This window comes from Rhinopithecus roxellana, chromosome 20 (genome assembly GCF_007565055.1).
Source record: "Rhinopithecus roxellana isolate Shanxi Qingling chromosome 20, ASM756505v1, whole genome shotgun sequence".
NCBI classification, from domain to species: Eukaryota; Metazoa; Chordata; class Mammalia; order Primates; family Cercopithecidae; genus Rhinopithecus; species Rhinopithecus roxellana.
Window position 1 is genome coordinate 74,011,555 of NC_044568.1, and position 20,986 is coordinate 74,032,540.

A 20,986-nucleotide genomic window follows, 5' to 3' on the forward strand; every position below is an offset into this window, starting at 1 on the left:
GTACACTGCATAACTCTATGGAGAAACTTGCATTGGTCATTGTAGATGCGTGTGTTTATTGTAATAATCTTTCAGCAGATGGAGGAAAAGTGCTTTAAGAAAATAGTACCTTTCTCTAATTCTATAAACGTGAGTGTCATATGGCCTAGTGGCTCCTATGGTCCACAGGTTCTCTCCATTTTGGTAATTATCATCATTGTGATCCTTACTTAACAAATGTCTCAAAATATTTTGGCAGAAAAAAGTACAGACGACATGGAATGATAATAGGCCATCTATCCATGATACGGTATTCAGAGTTCTTCTTGTTTTTCTTGTCCATATTGGTAAAAATTATGGACTTTACATTTTTCATAATATCCAAAAAGTAGAAACAATCAAATATCCATCAATGGGTAAATGGATAAACAAAACGTGGTCTGCCCAGACAATGGGATAGTATTCAGCCATGAAAAGAAAGGATGTTATGGCTGGGCGCCATGGCCCATGCCTGAAATTCCAGCACTTTGGGAAGCTGAGGCAGGTGGATTGCTTGAGCCCAGGAGTCCGAAACCAGCCTGGGCAACATGGCAAAACCCTGTCTCTACAAAAACAATGCAAACATTAGCCAGGCATAGTGGCACATCCCTGTGGTCCCAGCTACTCAAGAGGCTGAGGTGGGACAATGGCTTGAGCCCAGGAGGTGGAGGTTGTAGTAAGCTAAGATTGCGCCACTGTACTCCAGCGAGGGTGATAGAGACAGACCCTATCTTAAAAAATATATAAATAGTACAAAACCATGATACAACATAGATGAACCTTGACAACATTATACTAAGTGAAAGAAGCTAGCCAGCTGGGCGCAGTGGCTCACACTTGTAATCCTAGCACTTTGGGAGGCTGAGGTGGGCAGATCATGAGGTCAGGAGTTCAAGACCAGCCTGGCCAAGATAGTGAAACCCCGTCTCTACTAAAAATACAAAAATTAGCCAGGTGTGGTGGCATGTGCCTATAGTCCCAGCTACTCAGGAGGCTGAGGCAGGAGACTCACTTGAACCTGGGAGGCAGAGGTTGTGGTGAGCCGAGATTGTACCACTGCACTTCAACCTGGGCGACAGAGCAAGACCCTGTCTCAAAAAAACAAAAAAGAAGCCAGTCACAAAAGGTCACATATGATTCCATTTATATGAAATGTCCAGAATAGGCAAATCCATAGAGACAGGAAGTAGATTTGTGAATTCGTGGCTGCCAGGAGCTGCGGGTAGGAATATGGAGTGACAAAAATATGTGTATAAGATTTCTTTGGGGGATGATAGAAATAGAAAATTATATTGCAGCGATGCCTGCATACCCATGTAAATTACTAGTGAATTTAGACAGTTATGCAGACATCACTGCAATATAATTTAGGTGTGAATTGTATCCTTAAAATGAATTTATTTAAATTATACCACATAAAGCTTTTTAAAAAATGATGTTCATTTTATATCAACTCTGAATGGTTATAAATCTGACTTCTTCCACTTCACACAGGTCTATTAGGTTTCCAACAATTACAAAATTGTTCGTTTTTAATGCTTTTCCCATGAACCAATGAGCTCCTTCCTGAAGGTCAAGGGCTGTGCCTGATCCCGGGTACAAGGAACAATGCCTAACACATAGTAGGTGCTCAGGAAATGCTTATTAATTTGAATTGCTCTCTGGCTCAGAGAGGCAACTGAGGTAGAAGCAATGGAAAATGCATATTCACGTGTTCACATATTTACTCAACAAACGAGTCCTGAGCCAGGTACAGAAAGCATAAAAGTCAATAAGATCTACCTTTTTTTTTTATTTTCTTTTTTAAGAGATGGGGACTCACTCTGATGCCCAGGCTGCAGTGCAGTAGCACGATCATAGCTCACTGCAGCCTCGAACTCCTGGGCTCACATGATCCTCCCATCTCAGCCTCCTGAGCAGCTGGGACTACAGGTACTTGCCACCATGCCTGGCTAATTAAAAAAATTTTTTTTTGTAGAGACAGGGCCTTACTATATTACCCAGGCCGGTCTCAAACTCCTGGCCTCAAGTAATCCTCCCGTCTCGGCCTCCCAAGTAACCGAAATATAGGCTGAAGTCAACGCACCTGGCTTCATGACTTAGATGCCAAGTTGTTTTTTTTTTTTTTTTTTACACCACCTGAGCAAGAAAGGAAGCCTTCCCGGCAGAGGTGACCACTGAGCAGCATTAAGAAAAATGTGAAAGAAACTCCTGGGGAGAGGTTGAGGCAGAGCATCCCAAGAAGAGGGCCTGGGACAGGAGCTCCGAAGTGGGCAGGGACACAGTACCAAGTCTTCATGGAAGCTGGGAAGGCTGGAGCTGGGGGTGGCTGGCCATCATCAGGACCTGCCTGGGGCTGAGCTTCCCACCAGCCGAGATCCCTGGGGCTCATGTCACCTCACACCCCATCCTTAAACATGCCTCTCTCCCCTCCTCCTCCCCAGACTCCCTGCCCAGCCTTGGATGTGCAAGGTTCCAGGCACGTTTCCTGAGAAGATAAAGGGCTTCAGCGGTTCCTCCCCCGCTGCGGGCCTGAGGACTCCCAGGAGGTACCCAGCTCCCCATAGACCAGCTATTTCGGCTCAAGCCCAAACACAAGCTGGTGGATTCTGGCTGGGGAGCCAGAGCACTGCAGGCTGACCATAAAAGGAGAAAACCCAGCGGGAACTGAGCACAGACCCAGGCTCCCTGCGTCTGCCCTTCTTGCTGGTGCCAGGCTGCTGGGGGATCCAGAGAGAGGTAATCAAAACCCCTGTCTCTGCAGGGCCATCAATACCCCTGGGCTAGTAAAGAAGAAAGGTCTCAGCCTCCATTGTCTGCAGTAAAGTGGCTCTCTACCTAATGCCCCGCACAGAAGCAGATGTTCCGGATCTTCTGTGATGTGACTGTGAACGTGGCCACTGCATGGCCCTTGACAGTGGGTCCCCGGCAGATGGCTGCTAATGCCTGTTGAATTTGTCCTGTCCATGCACTGTGTCCCCAACACACTCCCCAAATTACCCTTATAACAACTGGAATAGGCAGTCATCATCCTCTCAGGACAAGTGAGGAAACTGAGGCACAAAGTAATAGTCCGGGCAGAGCTGGGAGTGGAACCCAACTCCAGAGCCATGCCCTAAGCCACTCTGTAAGCGAGGGTCCCTCTGTTTCTCCAGCCTTCATCTCCCTACTCTGCTCTCCGGGCAGAGGTGGTTAGGATGAGATGCTGAGTAAGAAGAGTTAGTTTGGGAGCCTGTGCTGCAACCCGACAGGTATTTTCCAAACCTACAGGAAGCCCTGGTATTTTAAAAACAGAACTGGGCTGGGTATAGGAGCTCATGCCTGTAATCCCAGTGCTTTGGGAGGCTGAGGCAGGAGGATTGCTTGAGGCCAGGAGTTTGAGACTCAAAGTGAGACCCCTATCGCTATGGAAAAAAATGTTTTAATTAGCTGGGCACAGAGGTGTGTACCTGTAGTCCCAGCTATTTGGAAGGGTGAGGCAGGAAAATTGCTTGAGCCAAGGAGTTCGAGGTTACAGGGAGCTATTATTGTGCCACTGGACTCTAGCTTGGGTGACAGAGTGAAACTCTGTCTCTAAAAAAAATAATAAAAACATGAAAGCAGAACTGGCCAGTGAAGGGGTGTAGGAGACAGGAAAACCAATGTTCTCCTTCTTGGGCCTCCACTCCTACCTCCTACATTCTCCCCTTTCTCTCTGTTCCAGGCCCAGCAGCCTCATAGAACCTATATCAAGTTCCCTAGTCAAACCTACATGTCACCTTCCAAGGAGGTCTCCCCTGTCCTCCCAAGGCTCCCAGGGCTACACTTCCCCACTCCCTGGACCTCTTCTTCTTAGCAGCTACTTGTGGGACGATTCAATTCATATTTACACATACACACAGGAGGTTACGTCTAGGGCAACATCTAACAATCAATACTGTTAGAATGACCGGGCATAGTGGGTTACATCTGTAATTCCAGCACTTTGGGAGGCCAAGGTGGGTGGATTGCTTGAGGCCAGGAGTTCGAGACCAACCTGGGTAACATAATGAGACCCTATCTCCACAAAAAATTAAAAAATTAGCCAGGCGTGATGATCTGTACCTGTGGTCCCAGCTATTTGGGAGGCTGAGAGGGGAGGATCACTTGAGCCTAGGAGTTGGAGGCTGGAGTGAGCTATGAGTGTACCACTGCACTCCAACCTGGGCAACAGGGCAAGGCCTTGTCTCACAAAAAAAGACTGTTGGATAAACAAGGGAATAGGGAGCTAGACTCCCCAGAGGCTGGGAGGACACTGAGGGGGGAGGTACCTGACAAATGCAATTTAACAAGGAAGGTGCTGGCCAGGCACTGTGGGTCATGCCTGTAATCCCAGCACTTTGGGAGGCCAAGGTGGGTGGATTGCTTGAGCTCAGGAGTTCAAGTCCAGCCTGAACAACATGGCAAAACCTCGTCTCTACAAAAAATACAAAATTTAGCCAGTTGTGGTGGTGCATGCCTGTACGCAGCTACTCTGGAGGCTGAGGTGGGAGTATCACCTGAGCCTGGAGAGGCTGAGGCTGAGGTGAGCCGAGATCACACCACTACACTCCAGCCTGGGCAACAGAGTGAGACCTTGTCTTAAAAAACAAAAAACAAAACAAAACAAAAAAAAACAAGGAAGGTATTGGCAAATGTCAGCTGGAGCTTTTCAAGTTCACTCCCTTAAGTATGTCCCTTATTCAATTTAATATTTACTTTTTTTTTTGAGACAGAGTTTTGCTCTTGTTGCCCAGGCTGGAGTGCAGTGGGGCAATCTTGGCTCCCTGCAACCTCTACCTCCCGGGCTCAAGCGATTCTCCTGCCTCAGCCTCCCGAGTAGCTGGGATTATAGTCGCCCATGACCACGCCTGGCTAATTTTTTGTATTTTTAGTAGAGATGGGGTTTCACCACATTGGCCAGGCTGGTCTTGAACACCTGACCTCAGGTGATCTGCCTGACTCAGCCTCCCAAAGTGCTAAGATTACAGATGTGAACCACCTGCCTGGCCAATATTTACTTTTTTTTTTTTTTTTTTTTTTTTGAGACGGAGTCTCGCTCTGTCACCCAGGCTGGAGTGCTGTGGCCGGATCTCAGCTCACTGCAAGCTCCACCTCCCAGGTTCATGCCATTCTCCTGCCTCAGCCTCCCGAGTAGCTGGGACTACAGGCGCTGCCACCTCGCCCGACTAGTTTTTTGTAGTTTTTAGTAGAGACGGGGTTTCACCGTGTTAGCCAGGATGGTCTCCATCTCCTGACCTCGTGATCCGCCCGTCTCGGCCTCCCAAAGTGCTGGGATTACAGGCTTGAGCCACCGCGCCACCAATGTTGCCCAGGTTGGAGTGCAGTGGTACACTCATAGCTCACTCCAGCCTCCAACTCCTAGGCTCAAATTTTTTAAAAATTTACTATTTTTTAAAAAAAATAATCCTCCTTTGCTCTCTCCCTTCCCTGTAATGCACCATGGGTACCAAACAAAACAAAACAAAACAAAACAAAACAAAACAAAACAAAAAAACCCGTGAACTTTTCATAAGTCAGAGCACCAAACAGCTACTCCTAGCATCTCTGTAAAGACTGAGCCAGCCAGCCAGCCAGAGCCACTGTCCCACCTCATTCCTCATTCCCAACCAGGTCAGACACAGAGCTGACAGACACTGCAAAATCCACAAGAGACAGAGAAGCATTTGGCTGTACCCCTTTCTGGAGATGTGTCTGTAGCAGCACTGCCTCTGCAGCAAAACAGCTGGGAACTACTTCTTGGCTCCACCCTATCTGCCCCCAGGGCCCATTTCCTCACCAGGGAAATCAATAAAAATCCAGACCTTTCAAGGGCATGAAGATGATTAAAAGAGACTGGATTCAGAAAGAGCTTAAAATTACTCACGGCACATTTAAGAGCTTAGTAATTGCCATTAATCTCATCTTTATCATCATCATATAAAATAGTGATCTAAGGAAGAGATTATAGACAGCAGTAATTCTGAATCAGCAGGACAGGATATTCAACCAAGGATATTCAACCCTTTTCTGATTACGAGGTGATATGGTCTGAATGTCCATGTCTCCCCCAAATTTATGTGGTGGAATCCTCACCCCCAAAGTTATATTATGAGGTGGGGACTTTGGGAGGTGATGAGATCATGGGGGTTTGATCCTCATGAATGGGATTAATATCCTCCTAAAAGACCCAGAGAGCTAGCAGGTCCCCTCCACCATGTGAGACACAGCAAGAGGGCACCACTAGGCCCTCACCACACACCAAGCTTGATCTTGGACTTCCCAGCCTCCAGAACTGCGACAAACAAATATCTGTTTAAAAGCCACCCAGTCTATGGTATTTTGATATAGCAGCCTTAACAGACTAAGACACAAGGCCCATACTAGTCCCTTACCCTTCAGGGGGCCTCAGGTACCTCTTCCATTATATGGGACAACAGTACTACACTATCTATACCATGCTACCTTGGAGGGAAGAGTAACATTCTGAGGGCAGCGAAGCAGGGTCCCTAAGTTTGACTCTCGGTTCTGGGGCCAAGTCACTCGGTGTGCTGAGCTTTCCACATCGATCAAATGGGGAGGCTGACACCCGCCCTGTGTGGTGCTGGTGAGGGCCGAGCAATGTGGGATTGATGGAGCAGTGAGCCCAGGACCTGACCTACCGCAGGGACCCTGAGGACATCAGTGCCCTTCCTCTCTCTGCCTGTACTGGGGAGCAGCCTCGGGGGAGGTGGGTGAGCAGGAACCAGCCCCCGGGGGGCTGCCAATCTTGGGCAGAAGGATATAGCTGAGTGTGGGAACTTGCAAAGTGGAGAAAGTGGTTTGGATCACTTCACCCTCGGAGTTGTCTTAAGCTTGGAGAGGACTCAGCCAAGAGCCCCAAGCTGATAAAGGCTGGCTGTTATTTCTTTTTTTAATCCCCTGAGAGTGGCCATTTGTTGCTAATGAGGTGAGGACAAAACATTACTTGTGGCTATCTTGCACAGGGCAAGTGCAGACTGCTCAGAATGGAATCTTATCTGCCTTTCCTGCTCCTCCCACACCCCAGGGACCCATGGAGGGGGCTCTAAAGTGGTTCTTGTCTGGATGGCTTTAATGGTGCTTTTCTCCTATTCATCACGTTCATTTATTGAACTCAGCTCCAGCCTCCTAAGCTTTGAGCCGTCAACACTCTGAGATGTAAGACAGTAGACAGCCTTCCGTGGGATTGAGGGGGATCCCTGTGGTTGCCCAGTGTCACCGAACTGACCAGCAGGGCTCCGGCTTTGGAGTCAGGATAATCCAAGTGTATATTTGGCTCTGACACTTAACAAATCTTCAGCAAGTTCTCCACTCCTCTGAGTCTGTTTTCCCAGCTGTAAAAGGGGGCTAATAATAGCTCTTGCTGCTAGCGTTGGATCACCCAATAAACCTTGTAAGCATATGCTGAGGGCACACCCACACAGGCATGCACATGAAAGAAGAATTCCATAGTTGCCATTTCATAAGCACCACCAAGATAAACATCATGGGAAAAATAACAACTTTAGGCTGGGCACTGTGGCTCACGCCCATAATCCCAGCACTTTGGGAGGTCAAGGCGGGAGGATCACTTGAGGCCGAGAATAAGAGACCAGCCTGGGCAACACAGTGAGACCCTATCTCAAAAAAAAAAAAACAAAAACTTGTTTGTTCACTAGGCATGGTGGCTCACACCTGTAATCCCAGCACTTTGGGAAGCCGAGGCAGGAGGATCACTTGAGCTCAGGAGTTCAGGACCAGCCTGGGCAACATAGTGAAATCCCGTCTCCACAAAAAATACAAAAATTAGTTGGGTGTGATGGTGTGTGGCTGTAGTCCCAGCTACTTGGGGAGCTGAGGTGAGAAACTGGAGCCTAGGAGTTCAAGCCTGCAGTAAGCCGTGTTCGTGCCATTGCACTCTAGCCTGGGTGACAAAGTGAGAACCTGTCTCAAAAATGAAAAAGGCTGGGCACAGTGGCTCATGCCTGTAATCCCAGCACTTTGGAAGGCCAAGGTGGGTGGATCATCTGAGGTCAGGAGTTCAAGACCAGCCTGGTCAACAAGGCTGTCTCTACTAAAATGCAAAAATTAGTTGAGAATGGTGGTGCACACCTGTAATCCCAGCTACTCAGGAGGCTGAGGCAGGAGAATCACTTGAACCTGGGAGGTGGAGGCTGCAGTGAGCTGAGATTACGCCATTGCGCTCCAGACTGGGCGGCAGGGGCAAAACTCCATTTCAAAACAAACAAACAAACAAAAAAAAAAACCATCTTTTTTTTTTTTTTTTTTAATTAGCTGAGCATGGTGGTGCATCTCTGTAGTCTCAGCTACTTGGGAGGCTGAGGCAGGATTGCTGACCTCAGGAGTTTGAGGCTGCAGTGAGTTATAATCACACCACTGCACTCTAGCCCGGGCAACAGAGCAAGACCCTGTCTCTAAAAAAAAGCAAAAACAAAAAACAATTTTGTCAGCCTTCCTTACTTTATATATATACATATAAATTTTAAAAATATATTTTTTATTTATATATATATATAAAGCAAAACCAAAAATCAATTTTGTCAGCCCTCCTTACTTCATATATATTTGGATGACATATGCCTGCACCATAATAGTTACAGGGTTTGGTTTTAAAATTCCTAATCTGGGCCTGTCCACCTTGTAGGTTTGTGGTAAAGATTAACTGAGAATACTTCTGTAAAGCCCTTAGCTTTATAGGAAGCATATAATAAAAATCCATGATTATTATCATCATCACTTCTTTGTAAAAGAAGGCATGAGAGAGTTCCCATGAGAAGATGGTGTGCTGAGTGCACGCATTTAGCTCTCTTCCTTCCTAAACCTTACTAAAGTAACAGTAAAAGACTTTCCAAAAGTACATGAACCAGTTTAGCCAGGCGTGGTGGCTCATGCCAGGAATCCCAGCTCTTAGGAAGGCACAGGTGTGAGGAAAGCTTGAGCCCAGGAGTTCAAGACCTGCTTGGGAAATATAACAAGACCCCATTCTCCACACAAAAGGGGGGAAAAAAGGTGAAAAAAAAAAAAAGTGTAAAAAGGCCAGTGCGGTGGCTCATGCCTGTAGTCCCAGCAGTTTGGGAGGCTGAGGTGGGTGGATCACCTGAGGTCAGGAGTTCGAGACCAGCCTGGCCAACCCGTCTCTACTAAAAATACAAAAATTAGCTGGGCACGGTGGCATACACCTGTAATCCCAGCTACTCAGGAGGCTGAGGCTGGAGAATCGCTTGAACCCAGAAGGCGGAGGCTGCAGTGAGCTGAGGTCGCGCCACTGCACTCCGGCCTGCATGACAAGAGGGAATACGCCATCTCAAAAAAAAAAAAAAAAAAAAAAAAAAAAAAAAAAAAAAAATACATGAGGCAGTTTAAAAAGAACTAGGAGGGGAGAACAGCAAAGCCACCTTGGAAGCCAGTAAATGGGATAAGCGTTGAAAAGTACCAAGAAAAAGGCCAGACATAGTGGCTCACGCCTGTAATCCTTGCACTTTGGGAGGCTGAATTGGGTGGATCACCTAAGGTCAGGAGTTCGAGACCAGCCTGACCAACATGGTTAAACCATGTCTCTATTTAAAATACAAAAATTAGCTGGGCCTGGTGGCAAATGCCTGTGATCCCAGCTACTTGGGAGACTGAGGCAGGAGAATCACTTGAACCTGGGAGGCGGAGGTTGCAGTGAGCTGAGATCATGCCATTGCACTCCAGCCTGGGTAACATGAGTGAAACTCCATCTCAAAAAAAAAAAAAAAAAAAAAGTACCAAGAAAAAACTCTAAGTCAGTGAGGAAAGGTGAGAAACAACCTAATTTCAACACAGAATTCCCCATTTCTACCCCAAACCTCAGAAACTGGCAACACCAGGGGCCTCTGGAAGAGAAGATCAAGGAGGAGACAAAAACATAAGGACTGGGTCAAATATAAGGCACTGTTAGACCCTTCAGATACCTTCTATACTCCCTGAAGCTAAGTGACTGCCCTTCTCACACCCCACAGAAGGTGGTGGATTTAGTCTCTGGTGAGGGTTAAACAGAGGGTCTCTGTCCTGGGGGGACACCAGGAACCATATTGAAAGAAGGAGGGTAATGTACAAATTTCACCCCACAATTTCAAACCCTCGGCTTCTTTTCAACTAGACCCTCAAAATGATGTTAGACAGATCTTTAACCTCTAGGCAGAAGATTTTTCTACAGATCTTCTCTGAAGAATCAGATTAGCCCACGAAAAAAAGACTGAAAGACTAATCAGAAGTGTCCTAATGGGGTGACCCAGCTCTTGCATATTATAGTCAAGCACATCAGCAAGCCCATCCTACAAGCACTGAGCTTCCATCAACTCTTTGGTATCCCATGCACTAAAGCATCCAGGAGGAATGGATAGCCAAGAATCCCAAGACATCTGAAGAAATCCACTAATATGACAGACAGAAGTTAAAACAAATAAATAGGAAAATATGTATCTTGGAGGAAATAGACTATACATTAAATATCCGTTGAGAAACAGGGTATCACATCCACAGAAAAAGAATGTCATATGAAAGAAACTTTTATAAATAAAATAGATTTTTTGGAATTTAATAAAATATATACCAGAAATTTAAAACACAATGGAAGCATTATGGAAAAAAGTTGAGGTAACTACCCAGAAAATAGAATTAAAAACAGTAAGTGATGAAAACGACAAGAGAAAGAGATTAAAATTATATGATCAGCCTAGGAGTTCCATTATGGAAATAAAAAGACTTCTAGGAAAAAGAAACAGAGAACACAGGGAGAAAGAAAGCATCAAAGAAATAATTTTCAAAATTTCCCAGAATTTGTGGACATACGTTTATAGATTAATTGGGCCACTAAGTGTCCAGCATAATGGATAAAAATGGACTCATAGAAAGTCCCATTATCATGGTGGTGGGGGGAATGAAGACAGTCTAAAAGCTTCTAGAGAAGGAGGAAAAACAAAACACAGTCACATACAAAGGATCCAGAATATTCTCAGCCAGGAAGGTGAATATAATCACACACACTCTCACACACAAATCAGATTGGGTTTCATTTTCTCAAAACTGAAACTAGAAGGCAACAATGCAAACGCCTTAAAAAGCTCAGGCAAGAAAGTTATTTATAACCTTCTGAAAACAACTTTCTTGCCTGAAATTTTAAACCCAGCCAAACTATCCTTTAAGTGTTAGAGAGGCATCAAGCCTCTCAGATATGCAAGTTCTCAATGCCTTACGATCACATACATCCTCTCCTGAGAAGCTACTGGACGAAGTGCTTGATTTAAGCCAGAGAGTAAAGCAAGAAAGAGGAAGACATGAAAACTGGGAAACAAGGAATCCACTATGAAAGCATTACAGGGAATTTCAAGGATGGTGAAAAAGATCCTACATGACAGCTACTAGCTATAGAGAAAGCCAGGGCAGATCAGAAGGCTATAGTAGAAATCACCTTCAAGGAAATGATATCAATATGATCCCCAATACATTTCTGGACATATTAAAAGGAGATTAACACATTTAGAAGGAGGATTGGGGGCAGAATCGGTGGTTCAGTACATGAAAAACAAGGTTGGGAGAAAAAAAAGGCAATTGCTAACTCCAGGAAAAAGAAAAGTCACACAGAAAAAAGAAAAATAGTCACAAAACAGTGCAAAGCTCAGCTTTGAAAAACATCTACATAATCATAATAATGTAAACTCTAGATAGCATTACATAGTCATAATAATGGAAACTCTGAACACTGAGTTTGTCAAAACTAAGATAAAATTATATTGGCTGGGCACGGTGGCTCAAGCCTGTAATCCCAGCACTTTGGGAGGCCGAGACGGGCGGATCATGAAGTCAGGAGATCGAGACCATCCTGGCTAACACGGTGAAACCCCATCTCTACTAAAAAATACAAAAAACTGTCCGGGCGAGGTGGCGGGCACCTGTAGTCCCAGCTACTCGGGAGGCTGAGGCAGGAGAATGGCGTAAATCCGGGAGGCGGAGCTTGCAGTGAGCTGAGATCCGGCCACTGCACTCCAGCCCAGGCGACAGAGCGAGACTCCGTCTCAAAAAAAATAAATAAATAAAAATAAAAATAAAAAAATTATATTGGGACTCTGAGATAAGGCATATGTGCTGGAATGAGGAAGTAGGGGCAAATCCAGGGGGTGAATGAGCTAAATTTCATCTTTCATGGAGGAAAGTCAACAGATGATACTTAAAACTGAAAAGAAAATTAAGATAGCACTATGATCAAGTGTTTTTTTTAGTGATATGGTAGTAAATACAAAAAAAATCAATTAAAGGAGTTTGAGAAGTAGCAGAGGATGGCTATTTTTCTTAACAAGCCTTCAAAAATTACTTGACTGTAAGCCATTTGCATGAATACTTTTAACAGAAATAAAAACCAATTTTTTTAAAAAAAGAACAAAGAATTCCTGTATGCACTGATATGTAACACCCTCTGGCAAAATATAGAACTGTATCTATATGGAATGCTAGTATTTGTAGGGAAATCTTATGGAAGAAAATAGATACCTATTTGCTTATACTTGCAAAAATATCTCTAGAAGAAAACCTCATACAATAGAAACCATAATTGTCTCTTGGGAGGGAAGCTAAGGGTCTAATGCACAAGGGTTGAAGGGAGAAGTTCACCTTTTGAATTTTTATCTATCATCTTCCCAAAAACAAACCACGGCCAGGTGCAGTGGCTCATGCCTGTAATCTCAGCACTTTGGGAGGCTGAGGTGGGCAGATCACTAGAGGTCAGGAATTTGAAACCAGCCTGGCCAACATGGCGAAACCCCATCTCTACTAAAAATACGAAAATTAGCCAGGCATGGTGATGTGTGCCTGTAATCCCAGCTACTCAGGAGGCTGAGGCACGAGAATCACTTGAACCCAGGAGACAGAGGTTGCAGTGAGCTGAGATCGTACTGGGTAGCAGAGCGAGACTCTGCCTCAAAAAAAAAGAGGGGGCAGATTTAAAAAATAAACATGACATAATTTATGCATATGCAGATATAAGATACATATTTTAAATATTGGCTTCTCTTCCCCCTACCCCCAAGGGGCTTGGCTTCCATTTGGGAGGATGACGTGTTGTAAAGCATCTCTTAGAAAGTCCCTCCCATATTCCCAACTCCTGTGAGGCAGCAAAGGGCTGAGCTCTGGCTCTGAGCTCCCTGCCACAGTATACTAGTCAACCCCTCTAAACTGGCTCCTCTCACACTCATCATACCCATTCTCACCCCTACATTTATGCTTGTATTATTCTTGGCTAGAAAGCCATCCCCGTCCCCTTTCTCTCATCTTAGCAAACCATTTTTTGAAGCTTATGAAGCCCACCTCTGCCAAATAACCCACCCCATCCATCCTGACCCTGGTAGCTTCTTTTCTATAAATAATTCTAATAATTCATTCATTCAACAAATATTAGCTGAGCAGCTACTATGTGCCAGGCACAGAAAATGTGCTGGAGATACAATGATGAACATGCAGAGAAGGATGCAGTTTATGGGTCCTCAGGAATTTACTGTCCATGCGACACAACTGCAATGCTTCATCTTATATTCAGTGCATGTGTGTTACCCATCCCTCCTCAATCCCGCCTTTTTACACCCCATCTTTTCCATGGAGAACTCAAGGAAGAAGCCACGTGTGCTAGCTTTCCCTTTCCACCTTCACGGTAAGCTTGATGTGGATCCCAGCCCAGTGACTTAACAGAATGAGACAGTGCCATTTATCAATGGAGTCAACACACTGGGCCTACATGTTTCTTCACAAAAAACAATTTCTTACTTGGGAATGGGGGAAAAAATTAAGCAGATGAACAGAACTCTTCCCAAGTTAAAATTTTTCTCCATGGTTTTTGAGATTCTTTTTATTTTTGGAGTCCACCATCAATGATTTGCCAGAAAGCACCAGGTCATGCCAAAATAGACGAGTGCACTGCAGCTGTTGGTTAACATTTAAATTAAGAGTTTATCTTTTATGGATGTGTGTACTCATGGTTGTTATTTTCTTTCTTTCTTTCTTTTGAGGCAGGGTCTTACTGTGTTGCCAAGGCTGGAGTACCATAGCATGATCATAGTTCACCACATTCTTGAAGTCCTGGGCTCAAGTCTCCAGAGTAGCTAGGACTCAGCCTCCTGCCTCAGCCTCCAGAGTAGCTAGGACTACAGACTCATGTCACTGTGGCCAGCTAATTATTTCTTTTGTAGAGACAAGAGCTCACTGTGTTGCCCAGTCTGGTCTCTAACTCCTGGCCTCAACCTGGCCTCAAGTGGTCCTCCTGCCTGGGACTCCCAAAGTGCTAGGACTGGAGACATGCTGCTGTGCTCAATCATGATTGTCATTTCCTACTGGAGCTTACTATGTGTCAAGTGAACATTTCTAAGTAGTTTCAGAGAGCTGACTATGCAATTTTGTGTTAAAACCTAGAGCCCACGAGGAATCAAATATATGAAAACAGGGTGTCCTTGTCAATTACAACATTGCCCCACAGTTAAGAGGTGGTCTAGGGTAGGCGTCTCAAATCACTGCACCACCAACTGGTACTGCACAGCAGGAGGTGAGTAGTGGCCTTCATCTGTATTTACAGCCACTCCCTATCACTCCAATTACCACCTGAGCTCTGCCTCCTGTCAGATCAGAGGCAGCATTAGATTCTTATAGAACCATGAACCCTATTGTGAACTGTACATGTGAGGGATCCAGGCTGTGTGCTCCTTATGAGAACCTAATGCCTGATGATCTGCCACTGTCTCCACCTCTAGATGGGACCATCTAGTTGCAGGAAAGCAAGCTCAGGGCTCCCACTGATTCTACATTATGGTGAGTTATATAATTATTTCACTACATATTACAACATAATCATAGAAATAAAGTGCACAATAAATGTAGTATGCTGGAATCATCCCGAACTATCTCTCTCCTGTGGTCCATGGAAAAACTGACTTCCACGAAACTCATCCCTGGTGTCAAAAAGGTTGGGGACTGCTGGTCTGGGAAAGCAAAAGTCCCCATAACACAAAAGTATTCTTCAATGATGACATGAGCTGTCAAACTCCACCAAAACCTCCTTCTCCGCCACCTACGATTCAATGGCTTCACCTTGCCAATTATTGGGTGTCAATATCCATCATCATGATACAAACACAAAACAAAGTGGCAGCTCTGCGAAATAAGGTGCAGTGATTGGCAAAGTCAGTGGCCTTGGAAAGTCCAAAAAAAGATTCAGGGGCCAAGTGCAGTGGTGCACGCCTGTCATCCCACCACTTTGGGAGGCCAAGGTGGGCAGATTACCTGAGGCCAGGAGTTCAAGACCAGCCTGACCAACATGGTGAAGTCCCATCTCTACTAAAAATACAAAATTAGCAGGGCGTGATGGTGCATGCCTGTAATCCCAGCACTTTGGGATGCCGAGGTGGGGGGATCACAAGATCAGGAGATTGAGACCAACCTGGCTAACATGGTGAAACACCATCTCTACTAAAAATACAAAATTAGCCAGGTGTGGTGGCGCATGCCTGTAATCCCAGCTACTTGGGAGGCGGAGGCAGTAGAATTGCTTGAACCCAGGAGGTGGAGGTTGCAGTGAGCTGAGATCATGCCACTGCACTCCAGCCTGGGCAGCAAGAAGGAAACTTCGTAAAAAAAAAAAAAAAAAAAAAAAAAAAAAAAAAAAAAAAAAAAAAAGATAAAAGAAAGAAAAAGATTCAGGGCAATTCACAGCTGAATGTATGCTAAGACCACAGGGGCTTTGAGAGACTTAAACACCAAAGAAGTAAAAGAAGCCCTTAGGAAAACTGGTAACCCATCAAATAAATCTGTAAGAATGATGCTCTTTAGCTCAGGCTGCGGAAGTCAAGCATGACATGAAGAATGTCGTTTTACACTCTCACATGATTTCATCCCTCACCCCAAAAAAAGTTATGGAAAAAATTTATTTATTTTACCCTTAATTTTACACTGAATCTACAAATTAACACCTACTTGTAATTAAAATAAAATTCTTATTACATGGAAAATGAAATTAACCTATTTTTATAATTTGCAATGTCGTTTTTCTTTTCTTTTCTTTTGGGACAAGGTCTGGCTCTCTCACCCAGGCTGGAGTGCAGTGGCATGATCTCAGCTCACTGCAACCTCTACTTCCTGGTCTCAAGCGATCCTCCCACCTCAGCGTACGGAGAAGCTGGACTACAGGTATGTGCTACCACACCAAAGTAGTTTTTGTATTTTTTGTAGAGACAGGGTTTCACCATATTGCCCAGGCTGGTCTCGAACTCATGCCCTCAAGCAATCCACCCATCTGGGCTTCCCAAAGTGCCGGGATTACAGGCATGAACCACTGTGCCCAGCCTGCAATGTCATTTTTCAAGCTCAGTCAAATATTGTGACCACTCTCTTTCCCTCCTCCACACACATACTATCTACAGTGAAACTTTGGTCTCTGTGATCTTTTTCGGAAACAAATTATCTTCAGACAGTAAAAATTTCCTTCATTTCCATTCATGCCGTTTAGCTTAGTGTAATGAAAGGTCATATAAGAAAATGTTAATGGTGATGAGTTTTGGATGATAGACTCATAGGTGCCAGCAAGTTCTCTTTTACTTAAATATATGTTTAAGTTTTTCTAGAATGAATATACAATCTTAAAGACTTTTTAAAATTACAAATAATTTTTTTCAGAGCACTGTAGAAATGCTTACCCATCTGTCACTCCCCTCCTTCTCCTTTGCTAACAGAATTTTCTTTCTTTTTTGTATTTAGTTGAAAATGTGCTTAGCGGGACCTCCCTCGGCTCCAGAAAAGAAGCAGGAATTGCCGGGCATGGTGGCTCATGCCTGTAATCCCAACACTTTGGGAGGCCAAGGCAGGCAGATAACTTAAGGTCAGGAGTTCGAGACCTGGCCAACATGGCGAAACCCGGTCTCAACTAAAAGTACAAAAAATCAGCCAGGCATGGTGGCACACACCTGTAATCCCAGCTACTCTGGAGGCCGAGGTGGGAGAATCACTTGAACATGGGAGGCAGAGGTTGCTGTGAGCTGAGATCATGCCACTGCATTCCCACCTGGGCAACAGAGTGACATCTTGTCCAAAAAAAAAAAAAAAAAAAAAAGAACCAGAAATGTTTCAAACAAATCATAAACACTCCAGTCCTCTTTGCCAGTGATTGCTTTAGGGGTTCGCTTATGACCAAGTTTCCCCCTGATTTAAAAAAAAAAGAGAGACACAGGAAAAGAACCTTACCCTCCACTTCCTTCATGCTTTTGGATATTATCACATGAAAATATGATATCTGGAACTATGGCTACCACTTTGTGACCATGAGGAAGAAGCTGAGAAAAATCCTAAGAAAGTCAACCCTGAAATCAGCCACTAGGCTTCCTGTTATATGAGGCAATTAACTCCTACTGGTTAAGCCACTTTAGTTAGGTGTTATCTTACTTGCAACCATATACCCCAAATGATAGGAACACTGAGGTCTGTGATGCTCAACTTCCCAAAGATGTATATGAACCATTTTGTAAATACTCTTCCATCAAGGGAGACCACAAAGAATGCGTGTGTTTGTGTGTTTAATACAAAGACAGATACCTAACTCCAGGAGCCGTCACTTTACAACCAGAGATTACATCTCCAAGATTGTCCTTACAAGGCTCCACCTGCTGGTCGTTGGAGGTAATGGCAGGCCCTGCCTAGAGGCGCCAAGGTTCTGGTCCTACCTGTGGAGTCCGGCTAACTGTCAGAAAGTTGGGGCACTTATACCCGAGCCTCTACCTTGGGGGCAGGGTCGTGGCATCTCTCATGCACACCTGGATTCCTGCCTCAAGAACTTCCAGAACTGGGCTCCTCTCAACTCCCAGCTCAGACCCCTGGGTTCCCACCTGTTGGTGCCCTTTTAGAGGGGGTGTGAGTTTTGGGGTTTCTTGTACCCTTTGCCTGACCTAGTACGTTTGTTTCTATTAACTGCCTGCTCCCTCTGTTTGACATGGGGGTGGCTATTTCAGGGGCTCCAAAGTGTTCCAAATAGAAGCTGAGAAGACCTGGGTGCAGTGGCTCACGCCTATAATCCCAGAACTTTGGGAGGCTGAAGAGGGAGGATCGCCTGAGGCCAGGAGTTCGAAACCAATCAGGATAGCCAGATCGTGTCATTTCAAAACAAGACAAAAAAAATCTTTTTAAAAGTAGCTTGACATGGCAGTCCACGCTTATAGTCCCAGCTACTTGGGAGGCTGAGGCAGGAGAATCGCTTGAGCCCAGGAGGCGGAGGTTGCAGGGAGCCAACATCTCACCACTGCACTTCAGCTTGGTGAGAAAGTGAGACTCTGTCTCAAAAATAATAAAATAATAGTAAAAATAGTAACATATACACATAAAGGTAGCAGGCACAAGTCTTAAGTTTGGAAAAACCAGCATTAACAATCTTCACAAGAAGCTACAAGATAGAGACTATCACCCCTTTTGACAGATGAGGAAACTGAGGCTGAAGAGGAAAAGATATTTACCCACAGTCCCACAGGGGTTGAGGAATGGGTAGGTGGCAACACAGACCATGCTGGCTCAGCCCCAGAGCTGTTCCCCACCCTCTTCCCATCCTTTGCAGACGGCTGGTCCGGCAGGGCCCTTGGGCAGTGGGCCCCAGAGCTGGAGCTGGAGCAGGCCCATGCCCGTATTTGCCCAAGCTCTCCGCTCTCCCTCACCCTCCCAGGCTGCAAACACAGATGTTCCTTTTGCTTTTTCCCTTTTTCAGCCACAGGACTCCTGGTCCCTCGCACCGACTGCCAAACTCCACATTCTTAGCAAGAACTGCAGACAAGCAGGACAGGAGGGGCTCCCTGGAGCTGGCCCCGTGCAGCCCTCGCTGGGTTCACTCACCTTGAAGCATGCTCCTGTAGGCCGTGTCTGCGATGGCGTAGATGTGAGGCGGCATCTCGTGCCTCTTCTTGCCCTTGTACATGTCGACGATCTTCTCCGAGTAGATGGGCAGGTGTTTATAGGGGTTGACCACCACGCAGAAGAGGCCAGAGTATGTCTGCAGACAGAGAACCCAGGTTACTTCCAGACCTCCTCCAGGAAGACAGATCTCACAGAAGCACTCAATACTCTCATTTGAGAGATGGGGAAACTGGAGCTTGGGGTCTTAGTAGGAAACCCTGGGCCTCTCTGGTATTCCAGGTATGGGAGAAGAGGAGAAAGGGCAAGAGTGGGTTTCCAGGCTGCCTATGTTATATTTTGCAACTGTAGGGGGGTTTGTGTTTGTTTTGAGATGAGGTCTCACTCTGTCACCTAGGCTGGAGTACAGTGGTGTGAACATGACTCACTGCAGCCTTGATTTTTCTGGACTCAGGTGATCCTCCTACCTCAGCCTCCCGAGTAGCCAGGACTACAGGCAGGTGCCACCAGGCCTGGCTGATGTTTGTATTTTTTGTAGAGACGTGGGTTTCACTGTGTTGCCCAGGCTGGTCTCAAATTCCTGGGCTCAAGCAATTCTCCCATTTCAGCCTCCCAAAGTGCTGGGATTATAGGTGTGAGCCATTGCACCTGCCCAAACTGTGGAGTTTTAAAGACCTCTGGGTTCAAATCTCAGTTCCACTCCCCCGAACTGTCACTTTACCTCCCTGGACCTCACTGGCTTAAATGACAGCCACCATTCATTGAACACTTACTATGTGTCGGGCACCAAACTAAGCACTACATAGGATCTGTTTTTGGTCGATTAAATGCTCAATCATATGAAATGTTCATCATTTAACAGGTGGCACAGAAAGTGAACAGCACACTTAAGATATTAACTCAGGAACATTTAATAAAGAGACTGTTTACAGATATGTGTGCAGAATTAAAGAAACCCAACCAGGCCGGGCGCGGTGGCTCAAGCCTGTAATCCCAGCACTTTGGGAGGCCGAGACGGGCGGATCACGAGGTCAGGAGATCGAGACCATCCTGGCGAACACGGTGAAACCCCGTCTCTACTAAAAATACAAAAATCTAGCCGGGCGAGGTGGCGGGCGCCTGTAGTCCCAGCTACTCGGGAGGCTGAGGCAGGAGAATGGCGTAAACCCGGGAGGCGGAGCTTGCAGTGAGCTGAGATCTGGCCACTGCACTCCAGCCCGGGCGACAGAGCGAGACTCCGCCTCAAAAAAAAAAAAAAAAAAAAGAAACCCAACCAGTGATGGGAGCAGTTAAGTCTGAAGAGCAAGAACAGAAGAGAATGTTGTTTACTATTTTTTTTTTTTTTTTTTTTTTTTTTTTGAGACAGCGTCTTGCTCTGTCGCCCAGGCTGCAGTGTACTGGGGTGATCTTGGCTCACTACAACCTTGAGTTTCTGGGCTTAAGTGATCCTCTCGCCTCAGCCTCCCAAGTAAGTGGTATCACAGGTGTGCACAACCATGCCCAGGTAATTTTATTTTATTTTTTGTAGAAACAGGGTTTCACCATATTGCCCAGACTGGTCTCGAACTCCTGAGCTCAGGCGATGCACCCATCTCAGCCTCCCAAAGTGCTGGGATTACAGGCGGGAGCCACTGCACCCAGCCAGAGAGGGAATGCCGTTAACTGAACATTGGAGACATAGAAAGTCACACAGCCCTAAAAAGGGGTTGTCTGGAGGGAGCTGCAGCCATTCAGAAACACACCTGCCAAAACCATGTTCCAGGAGGGAGGGAGGAAAAGGTAATAATAATCTTCCAACCTCTCTCTTCTCCCACCACCCTCTGATCTCTTTCTGGGACCTCCCAATGTCCATATCTAAGAAGAAACTGCAGTGACTCAGTCTCTAGAGGATGGAAGAGGCATCTCTTTATGGAGTCTTTTTTTTTTTTTTTTTTTTGAGACAGAGTCTCACTCTGTCACCCAGGCTGGAGTACAGTGGCACAATCTCCGCTCACTGCAACCTCTGCCTCCCGGGTTCACGTGATTCTCCTGCTTCAGCCTCCCGAGTAGCTGGGAGTACAGGTGCCCA

At 45.6% G+C, this 20,986-nt stretch overlaps 1 protein-coding gene across 4 annotated transcripts in view; it reads right to left on the bottom strand.

Annotated features, from left to right (window-relative positions):
• Positions 1–20,986, bottom strand: part of MYH11 (myosin heavy chain 11) — a 156,061-nt gene that overhangs the window by 101,749 nt on the left and 33,326 nt on the right. For all 4 annotated transcript variants that reach the window (XM_030925652.1, XM_030925654.1, XM_030925651.1 and 1 more), the window contains exon 3: positions 18,901–19,057. In XM_030925652.1, the coding sequence (XP_030781512.1) occupies positions 18,901–19,057 (157 nt within the window). The remainder of the gene's footprint in view (positions 1–18,900; positions 19,058–20,986) is intronic.